This window comes from Myotis lucifugus, unplaced genomic scaffold (genome assembly GCF_000147115.1).
Source record: "Myotis lucifugus unplaced genomic scaffold, Myoluc2.0 scaffold_234, whole genome shotgun sequence".
In the NCBI taxonomy this organism is placed as follows: Eukaryota; Metazoa; Chordata; class Mammalia; order Chiroptera; family Vespertilionidae; genus Myotis; species Myotis lucifugus.
Genome location: NW_005871282.1, coordinates 752,275 through 762,538, shown reverse-complemented (window position 1 = coordinate 762,538; position 10,264 = coordinate 752,275). Strand labels below are relative to the sequence as shown.

Genomic DNA, 10,264 nt, shown 5'->3' with positions numbered 1-10,264 from the left:
CCTCCCGAACCACGTTTTCCCTCTGGTACCCGTGTGCTGCCTCTTCCTGTGCAGCCAGATATTCGCTTGTAATTTAATTTCTGTACGTACTACTGAAGAAGCTTAAGGAACAAACATGACTTTTCAATTTTATATTATTAACAAGAACACGAGTAAACTATATTAAATTCTCTGGATCTACATTGGAACAACGTTCTTCCAATAATTTACCTAATATACTTCCTTAAAAGATTTGATGAAATAAAATATAAATTTACACACTTTTTCATAGCGAGAAAATGTATTCTTCATTTTCCCCCTTTACTAATGCTGATTCATTGCCCTGATGTTTTCTCACCCCTGACCTCCAATATTCTGAGAAACATTAATCACAACTTTGCTCTACAAAACTCTACCTGCCTCGCCTGGAAGGAGGTCTAGACCAGCTCATGAGATCAGCTACTTTATAGAATGGACAGGCCTGTGAAGAAGGATGAGAGAGGCCCCGCCGCGGACAGCAGTGACCGCTCACGTCTCTCAGTAGTGACTTTCCTTTCTGGCTGCCCTAACTCGAGGTAAGCAGAACGAGTGTCCACGGTTGATCAACATCTAATCTCAGGTTTCCTCATTCTCCAAGTCCAACCGCCATGGAAGCGAGTCCGACCGCCATGGAAGTGAGTCCGACCGCCATGGAAGCGAGTCCGACCGCCATGGAAGCGAGTCCGACCGCCATGGAAGTGAGTCCGACCGCCATGGAAGCGAGTCCGACCGCCATGGAAGTGAGTCCGACCGCCATGGAAGCGCTACAAACGTTATTTTGGAAAGTCCAGGCAACTTCCCATGATGATGATAATGTTACTCCAGGGCTGGGGTGGGGGGGGGACGAATGGTTTCACTTACTCTTGCTCCATCGTTCCCAGCTGTGCCTTCAGCGCCTTTCTCTCCTAGGCCGCCCTGGGGAAACACAGAACAGCCTGCGTCCGTGTGGTTGTCTCCTTCCCACACTTGCATGGGGGGCTCACGAGTGAAGAGTCATGTCTTACGCTTGGAGCCGTATCTCCTGGAGCTCAGAACAATGCAGGCACTGCACATTCTCTCAATAGATAGACATTAAAACATGAACGAATGAGTGAACGGCTGTGACTCAGGACGGCTTGTGATTAAAAGTCTGCCCAGGACATGACTGTCGGCAGGAAATCGAACGGAATGAACTCAGAGAGAAGAAGGAGACTCACCCTGTCGCCCTTGGGGCCAGGCGTGCCGGCCGGCCCTCGCTCCCCGGGCATGCCTTGGAGGCCCGGCGGGCCCGTGTCCCCGGGGGCGCCAGCTGGTCCGGGGCTGCCCTGAAACCAACCAACAGGAAGGGGGGCACCTCAATATCCAAACTGAACCACACGGAATACCGTGTTGGTGGTCAAAACAGTAGATTCTCAGAGACTTCACAGGGTCTAACCCAGTGCTTACATGTTTCATTTGGAAAATGGCCTCTGAGTTCATTAAAAAACAACCATCAGACCTGCCATTTTCATAACCAGTTTATGTTTTCAACTTTTCTCTTTGGGGAAATTTAGTACTGATTCAAATAAAAATGATAGAGCTTCCTTTTTTTCTTATTTTGGTAACATCATGATGAGACTCTAATAAAGAAAGGAGATATTACATTTAGAGCGTATTTCATTCTCTCTAATAAACCCATGATATTAAGCTGGTTTTGAGGCTCATTCAGTGATTAAATTGAAGCAAATCTTATGCAATCACTTTGGATCGTAAAGATTTGCATAATCATGAAAAATTCGGATTAAGTTCAGATGTTTACGCTGAAACTGGTTCCATTGTCTGCTATCAATGTTAAAATGGCGCCTTCTGCCGTGTTTCACTTTAGAGGCAAAGACAACATCCTTCCATATATTTTGTCAGCAGAATCGTGGAACTCAGGACAAGGAAAGTGGAGCATAAACCCCATCACAACAGTGGACTCCTTTATAGCTGACACTTAGCGCCAAGCGCACGCCCGTAGCTGCCCATAAGCATTTGCTGAGGAAGAAAACTAGGTAACCAAATACCCTGGAGGACGCGAGGAGCACATGCTGGCTCGTACTCACCTTCGGGCCATCGGGGCCGTGCCCGCCGGCCATCCCCTTCTCGCCGGGCAGCCCGGTGATTCCCGGTTCTCCTCGCTCCCCCGGGTTTCCTCGCTCTCCCTAGCACAACAGCGGAATGTCAGCCTCAGGGCTTGGTCTAAAGGGGTAGGAACATTCCTGAAAACATGCAACAGGTCCTCCCGGGGAAAGGTTCAGAAATGAGCAACTACTGAGGCTCGGTTTCCCGATTTAGTGACAAGAAATAGGACGTGAAGGCAGGGTAGGGGTAGTTTCCCCAGCACAGAATATTTCCTTCACGGGGACTGATTTTTCAACAAGAAGAATTTAATACCACAGCAAAGCCCCATTGAAGACACTCAGAAAAGGTGCTTTTTAAAGGGAAGCCAATGGCAGCAGGCGGATGCAAAGGAGAGAATACTCACTCGAGGTCCCAGTGGGCCCACGGCCCCCGGATCGCCAGGAACTCCCTGTAAAATACAGTTTAAAAGGTGGGAAGGAAATCTTTGAGCTAAATTGCATTTATTTATTAGAAATCTTTCCAGATCATACACCTAATTTTTTTTTAACGCACTAAGCCCAAAGTATTGAAGAAAGAAAGATGTGTCCACTTTTATAAATAGAGTGGGCATCACATAAATTGGATGGAAATATTTTTCCAGAAAAAAATGATATTGTAACTGAATATTTGATTTTTGGCAGTGAGAACATACAAAATGTTATCTTCCAAAGTGCATTCATTTTTTTAGAGATGAAGTAATATATATACTAAAAGCCTTTTATTTCCTGATGCAATGTGAAAAAGTTTTAAGAGAGGGAAGTGAAATTAAAAGCAGTAGAGTACTGGTCTGTTGAATAAAACCAATTCCACTAACTCAGTAAATACTTCTTGAACATATAATGTGGGCAACACACTCTACTAGGAATTGTGGGTTCAGACTAGGGCAGTCATGACTCCATTAAAGTTTGTTTCTTTCTTTGATAAAGATAATCTCTGTATAAAGTAGGCCTCTGGTCTTATCCCTTGAAATTACTGTCTTCACTGAGGTGTGATCTTCCTAAAACTCAAACAGTAGTGCCCCTACTTAAAAACCCTTCATTGGCTGCCCATTATTCCAAGAGGAAGAACGAATAGGACTCAAAATAAGACCCTCCATAATCTGGCCCCAATTCACGCCTCCAGCCTCACTCCATCTGAGTTGCACTCTGCACTCCTGACCCACAGAACTGTGCTCACGGCCTTAACTTGACCTACAAAACGTTGTCCTTCCTGTTCCATGTCCTAGCGCACTTCCTCACCTTCCCTCCTCCGCTTACCACCCTTCATCCTTCAGATCTCATGGAAGTTATGACCTCGTCCAGGAAACTCTTCCTAAACCTCCAGCCTGAATCAATGGCATCTTCTGTGTTTCCAGAGACACAGTCCCTCCCCACCGATAGCAGTTAGAGTCACTGTCACTGTCTCCCTGTGCTCTGCCCCCCACTGTAATACAGGATACGGGCAAGGTCCATATCCACCTTGTTCAACTGGTTAAGGCCAAGCAAGGCTTAGCACAGCTGAGCACGGGCGCAGCACTCAGCAAATACTTGTTGGATGGTGGAATGAATGAATTCCTCAGAGAAAAATAAACGAAATAACCCATGTGCTCATAAAATGATAGAGATAAAGTAGTATCTGTTCATAACAGCTGGTAAAGCCTCCAGGAAAACTCCATCACATGACTCAGACTCACTCAGGGATTAAGAACACAGTCTGGGAAGCATGTGACCTGGGCTCAAAGCCCATCAGCTGTGCGACCCAACATCTGTGTGCCACCTTTCCTCTCCGTAACTAGGGGAGTAATAGTAGCGAGGGTGGTTTGAGGTTAAAAAAGAGAACATATGGCCCAGCCGGCGTGGCCCAGTGGGTGAGCGTCCACCTCTGAACCAGGAGGTTGGGGTTTGATTCCCCCTCAGGGCACAGGCCTGGGTTGCGGCTGGATCCTCAGTGCGGGCTGTGCAGGAGGCAGCTGATCCATGGTTCTCTCTCATCATTGATGTTTCTATCTCTCTCCCTCTCCCTTCCTCTCTGAAATCAATAAAAAGATATTATAAAAAGATAATATACGTAAATCACACCAGAATGGAGCCTCACACATGATAAGTGATATTAAGAAGCAGTGGTTTCTAGTATTGCTGTTCTTCGTATTCAAACACTTACCTGATCGCCTGGCTTTCCGCCTTCCCCAGGAGGCCCTGGGGGGCCTGGAAGCCCCTAAAACCAAAGCAACAATGAAAGTGTGACTGTGAAGCTGACCAGGCCACCAGTGCCAGCAGCTGACCTCCTACAGCTCAGAGAGCCTCCGGGACTCTATTTTTCAAGCAAAAGGTACTGTTCAACACAAGTTATGCAAACACAGACCGAGAGACCTCCATCTCATAACTAACCACAGAAGCTAGCTGATTGGTTAGGCCTTCATTTGCATATCACTTAGCAAACAAAAGAACAATGTAACAGGAGGCTCTTTAGATTTGTAGGTTTTTATAAAGGCTCTGAAAACAATATACTAGGTCAGTGGTCGGCAAACTGCGGCTCGGCAAACCGCAGCTCGCAAGCCACATGCGGCTCTTTGGCCCCTTGAGTGTGGCTCGTCCACAAAATACCGACTTCTGTGCATGGGCCATGAAGCTTCACTCGCACTGTACGTGCGCCCGCACGTGGTATTTGTCGCGATCTGCCGACCACAGTACTAGGTTACTAGAATACTACTGAAGGTTTCTTTTCCCCAAATTATTCTTATTCGTGCTGCTAAATAATCTACATACCAATATATTTAGATAAATTATGAAAATTTGTTCAACAAAATCTTTTAGATACTGTGCCAATAAAATCAGATAAGCCTTAAAACAGTTAAATAAATGTCACTGCGATATGAAGAATATTTTTTGGTTTTTCATTTGTTAATAGCTTTGGGTTTTAATCAGTTTTTCAGGGGAAGTCTATTCTTTCTCTTTAAAAAAATGTTTGATTTTATTCAAATGTCTATCCTATTTACTAAAAGAGGGATGACTTGGAAAACTGTAGAGCTACGCATCGTTTTCTCCTATCTCTTCACATTTTAAAAGAGCGTGTAGGCAGTGGAGAGGGACTCAACCACGGAACCCGCGCGTACCTGAAAGCCGGTGGGGCCAGGGGGTCCCTGCTCGCCTCTCTCCCCAGCGAGGCCCTAAGGCACAGGGGAAAGGAAATGGTGAAAATCCCGAGCCAGCCCTCACCCCGCTTCCTGCCCGTGAGAACCACTAGAAGTATTTCCATTTATTGTATTTCTTCCAATCACATGTTCTGCACTTTGGCCGGATACTGAACTAGTATTAAAAGTCATCTATTGGTTTGAAGTCCCTGCTAGTGAGAAAATATCTTTCAAAGCCAGCAAAGAGACTGATGACATGTGTTTATTTTTTGATCCAAACAAAATGTCTGGAGCTAACCATAAAATTATGGGGAAATTGGATGAATTGGAGATGGAAAAATTCATTACTTTCATATATCTAATCTAAAATGGTAATATTTTCATTGCAGTTTATTTCTAAGTGTCATAAAAACCATTAATCAAACCTTCAAAACTAGTCAACAAAGCTAGCATTTTAATTAATTTGGTATTTTAAGCAAATAAAATGCCAAAATATTTCTGATAAACACTTCATGTTACAATGCTAGGATGAAAATATACCTCAAAGAGTATTATTCCTTTTTAGCCCCTCAAAAGAAAAACCAGCTTAAATAAATATCTATAAGACACATTATTAGAATAAGATAGATAATATTCAGTATTTTAATATTTTAAATAAAATACAGTATTAAATGTTAATCAAGCTCTATTTTCCTTAGTTGACATATTTTCCAACAGTGATACATAAAGATGAAGAGGTAGCCTTTTGCCATCAGCATTTTATAGAGATTTAAAATGAAGAAGCCAATCACGCCATTTTAAAAGGCAGAAGATTCCAGCACAGGAATCAAAAGGAAAGGTATAACTGCAATTCTTCAATCTGCACTTCTTCTTTATTTCCCCCCAAAGTTATCATAAGTAAAGCCTTGGACAAACACAATGGAAAATGGAGTATGAACACATTTTTGCCAAAAGACCACATACCGGGGGGCCCACGGGCCCGGAAGGGCCGACTTCGCCGTCTTTCCCAGGAGCTCCCTAGCGTCACACAGAGAGAAGTTGTGAGATGAGGGCCATGAGAATTCGCGTAATTTTATTTTTTTTCTTTAGCAGAAAATGTATATAGCTACCCTCTGTCCAGGGACACCAGCATTTCCTGCTTCCCCCGGTTTGCCAGGATCACCCTAAAGAACAAACTTACATGTCAATCAATTTGTCCGAAGCATGCCTGTGCCAGGTGAGAACTACAGGGGATGACAGGCACGTTACACATGTACTCACACTGCTGCCCTTGGGGCCGGGGAGCCCCATGGTCCCAGGCTGCCCCCTGATTCCTATGGAGCCGGGGGGCCCGGGGCGGCCATCCTCCCCCGGAGCGCCCTGCAAAAGCCACAGGAGCCACGTAAGTTCTGTGTAGGTTCTTCCTAAACATCACATCACCCCAGTAGTCACTTGCCTTTGCTCACTATAAAACTTAATATGTTTTAAGTTATCCGACATTGTTATCTGAGTGAATTAGAACAGGCGAGCGTCTACGAAAACAAGCGAAAGCTGTTGAAGGATCTTTGACTCTATTCTCATTCTATACACGAGCCTCATCTCCACGTCTCCTCCCATTCTCAGCTGAAAAGAGGAATCTGTCCCTTCTCCTTTCACTTTGTGGCAATGAAACCTCAGACTTCTACTTCACATTTGCATATAAGAGAAGGGCCCAGAGTATACGTCAAAATTCATACCTACTTATCTCTTAAATGTATCAAATTGGAAGGAACATAGAGAAATAAGAATGCTGCTAACAGACAAAGCTCATCAATATGAAGAATACATCATTCTGACTTTTTCACTGATGTCCAGGAAGCAATTTTAATCTCAAACATTTACTTCAATAAAATGTGACAATTTTGGTGAATTTGAAAATATGCAGATCCTAACTATTTGCTTCCAAGGGGCAGGGCCCCTTAAACAGATAAATGTGGTCAGCAGCCATGTGATCCGAAACATCAGCCCCCCTAAGCTGCCTGCCTGGAGGAGCACCCATGGCTGTGGGCGTCGGCTTAAAACACTTACCAAAGGCCCGAGTTTCCCTTCAGGACCTTGAACCCCAGGATTGCCTGTCAGACCCTGAAAATTAAAGTAACCGTCAGTGTGACCTGCAGCTGAAGATTCTGGAGTAAAAACAGCATCGCATTCATAGGACCAGGTTCCACCTGGCAATGGCCACCCTCGGGCGCCTCAGGGTCCCCTAGACAAGCTCCTGGACCCTCCTGGCCTCAGCAGGATGCAGGGCGACCAGCACAGAGGCCAGCGGGGTGGCATCAGGGGGGCTCTGCCTCCAGGGCACCCCCCAAGCCCCCTGCAGTGCCCAGGCTGGATGCCAGGGCATCAGTCTACATCGCGGTCCAGGAGCCACCCAGGCGTGGAAATCTCACGTAACCGCTCTCTGTAATGCACCTCCAACACAGTCTCCTGGTCCCAGCAAGGGGGGTGCCCCGGTACAGGTCACCCCAAAATCAGGAAAGCCAACACTATGCTCCCACCAGGCGTGTATAGTCCATTCCTAGCCCCCCAGTCCAGAGGCGGTCTAAACCCAGGGGTCATTTTCCCATCAGCACTGTCGGCGGCACTCGGCGGCACGCCCCCTGGATCAGACGTGAGGGAAGAATGTCTGAGCCAAGATGCACCCACGCCAGTGTTCCCTTAGGAGGAGGAAGGCCAGCGTGGGCTTCACTCGCGGACTCAATGCTGGGCTCAGGAGAAAGAGCTCCTGTTGGGCCAAAGGTATCTTTTCATCCAACTTTCTGTGTAACTCCTTTCTCCTGAAGGGACTGCTGACCATTGAATATGAGGGCAATTCCAAAGTTGAAATAAATGTCAAGTGATAGAAAACATATCTTACATGACATTTATCATCAATTCTCTCCGTCAAGTCAAATAAGTTATTATCAAGCAAAATATATATAAAATTGACAAACAGGAATTTTTTTCATGAAAAGAGGTAAAATTGTTCATACAAACCCTTTGAAAAAGGAAGACTAGAATTCAGTGTGTTTTCTACACATGACAAAAATAACAAGCCAGTATTTACAAAATAATGAATCGGGTCAAAACCAAAAAACAAAGAAATGTTCCAAGTTGTGAAAGTGAGCTAGAGAGAGAGAGAGAGAGAGAGAGAGAGAATGAGGGAGGGAAGAAGGGGGGAGGGAGGGAAGGAGGGAAGGAGGGAGGGAAGGAGGGAAGGAGGGAGGGAGGGAAGGAGGGAGGGAAGGAGGGAAGGAGGGAGGGAAGGAGGGAAGGAAGGAAGGAAGGAAGGAAGGAAGGAAGGAAGGAAGGAAGGAAAGAAGGAAGGAAGGAAGGAAAGGGAGGGAAGGGAGGGAGGAAACACCCTTCATGACTTCCCAGGAGCACGTCTCTCGGCTGATGGACCACAAGAGGCCGTGTTCTTACCCGAGCGCCCGGCAGCCCTGGTTCCCCGGGGCGTCCTGGGTCCCCCTGCCCTCCTTTAGGTCCTGACGAGCCAACAGGCCCCCTCTCTCCTTGCGCCCCCTGTTCCAAAGCAAAGCAGACATGTCAGGAAAGAGCACGGAGACACACGTGAGCATTAGTGTCACAAACAACAGCTGGTCAGTCACTGCAGGGACCTCCCGGCAAACAGTGCCCCTCGCCTTCTGCTCTAACTTGCATTCCTGCTCGAACAGCGCGGTTTCTTCGTTACCCAGTGAAAGTGGTGATCAGAACCTCGCTCCAATCATTTAGATATTGGAAAAAACATAGAATTTTGAAAGAATCTAAATTTCTAGATAAAGGAAAAAATATGTCAGCTCCAGGGAACGGCCATGACCTCTTCTTCTCGGCATTTCCCTGACGAGCCCGGAAACAAGCTCCCACCCCCCTCCATCGGCAGCCTCCCCCTCCCTCTATAACGCAGACATCGCACACGGCATCGGTGTCCAAAGCTGTTCTGGATCTGGGCCCCACGGCCAAGGCTAAGTCATGACGCTGGGCCCCGGCACCTCCCGCAGCGCCATGGCCCACACTGGCGAAATGGCCTCACCTTGGGTCCAGGTAAGCCGTCAGAGCCCGGGAAACCGCGGTTGCCAGGAGCACCCTACGAAGGAGCAAGATTCGATCTTAATAGCTGTCGATGGTTTCGTAATACATACCGAAGGGATAATGTTTATCTTTATCACTAACGGCTTTAGAGTCTGTGATCAAGCCCACATGGCGGTAAATACGCATAAGAAAAAACCTGACTACACAGAGGAGACCTTAAATTTTAAAGAATAGCCCTAACTGGTTTGGCTCAGTGGATAGAGCGTCGGCCTGCGGACCGAAGGGTCCCAGGTTCGATTCCGGTCAAGGGCATGTACCTTGGTTGCGGGCACATCCCCAGTAGGGGGTGTGCAGGAGGCAGCTGGTCGATGTTTCTCTCTCATTGATGTTTCTAACTCTCTATCCCTCTCCCTTCCTCTCTGTAAAAAATCAATAAAATATATTTAAAAAAAAAAGAATATGTAAGTACCGAGCCAGAGTTATCCAGAGCAAGAAATATTCTAACAACTCACGGTAAAATCAAACCTAAACTGACACACAGGCAGGCGAGGCAAAGGAAGGCGCATCTGCACACGCAGAACTGCCCGGACCACGCCTGGCCTGTGGCAGCCCCTGCGTCCCGAGGCTCACCCGGTGCGAGTGCGGCCTTGGCCCCCTCAGGCCCGGCTCACCGTCCTCCGGGACTTCGCAGTCAGCCTCCGGCTGGGCTTTGCTGTTTCCTCTGCCGAACAGTGTTCTTCCTCCCACGTCCTCACCCAGCACGTCCTCACCCTCGGGTCCCTGCTCAAACGCCATCTTCCCACAGAACCCTGTTTCCTTGCCTCCTCATCTAACGCCGCCCCCAGCCCCACACTCGGAGTTATTCCTGCCGCATCGCCCTGTTACTTCCCAAGTGTGCGTGGCATTTGTTAAAACGTGTCATTATGTCTTTATTTAATGCTGACTTGTTTTTTGCTAACGTCCCCGTCAGAGTGAACTATAGTTTAC

The 10,264-nt window shown here is 46.9% G+C and overlaps 1 protein-coding gene across 1 annotated transcript in view; it reads right to left on the bottom strand.

The window, feature by feature from the left end:
• The window catches only part of COL5A2 (collagen type V alpha 2 chain), an 89,595-nt gene that overhangs the window by 23,714 nt on the left and 55,617 nt on the right, over nucleotides 1-10,264 (bottom strand). Inside the window, exons 24-35 of the mRNA XM_023762115.1 lie at nucleotides 9,279-9,332; nucleotides 8,672-8,770; nucleotides 7,295-7,348; nucleotides 6,509-6,607; nucleotides 6,358-6,411; nucleotides 6,212-6,265; nucleotides 5,231-5,284; nucleotides 4,279-4,332; nucleotides 2,504-2,548; nucleotides 2,082-2,180; nucleotides 1,215-1,322; nucleotides 880-933 (exon numbers count right to left, since the gene is read on the bottom strand). Coding sequence (XP_023617883.1) covers nucleotides 880-933; nucleotides 1,215-1,322; nucleotides 2,082-2,180; nucleotides 2,504-2,548; nucleotides 4,279-4,332; nucleotides 5,231-5,284; nucleotides 6,212-6,265; nucleotides 6,358-6,411; nucleotides 6,509-6,607; nucleotides 7,295-7,348; nucleotides 8,672-8,770; nucleotides 9,279-9,332 — 828 coding nt within the window. The remainder of the gene's footprint in view (nucleotides 1-879; nucleotides 934-1,214; nucleotides 1,323-2,081; nucleotides 2,181-2,503; nucleotides 2,549-4,278; nucleotides 4,333-5,230; nucleotides 5,285-6,211; nucleotides 6,266-6,357; nucleotides 6,412-6,508; nucleotides 6,608-7,294; nucleotides 7,349-8,671; nucleotides 8,771-9,278; nucleotides 9,333-10,264) is intronic.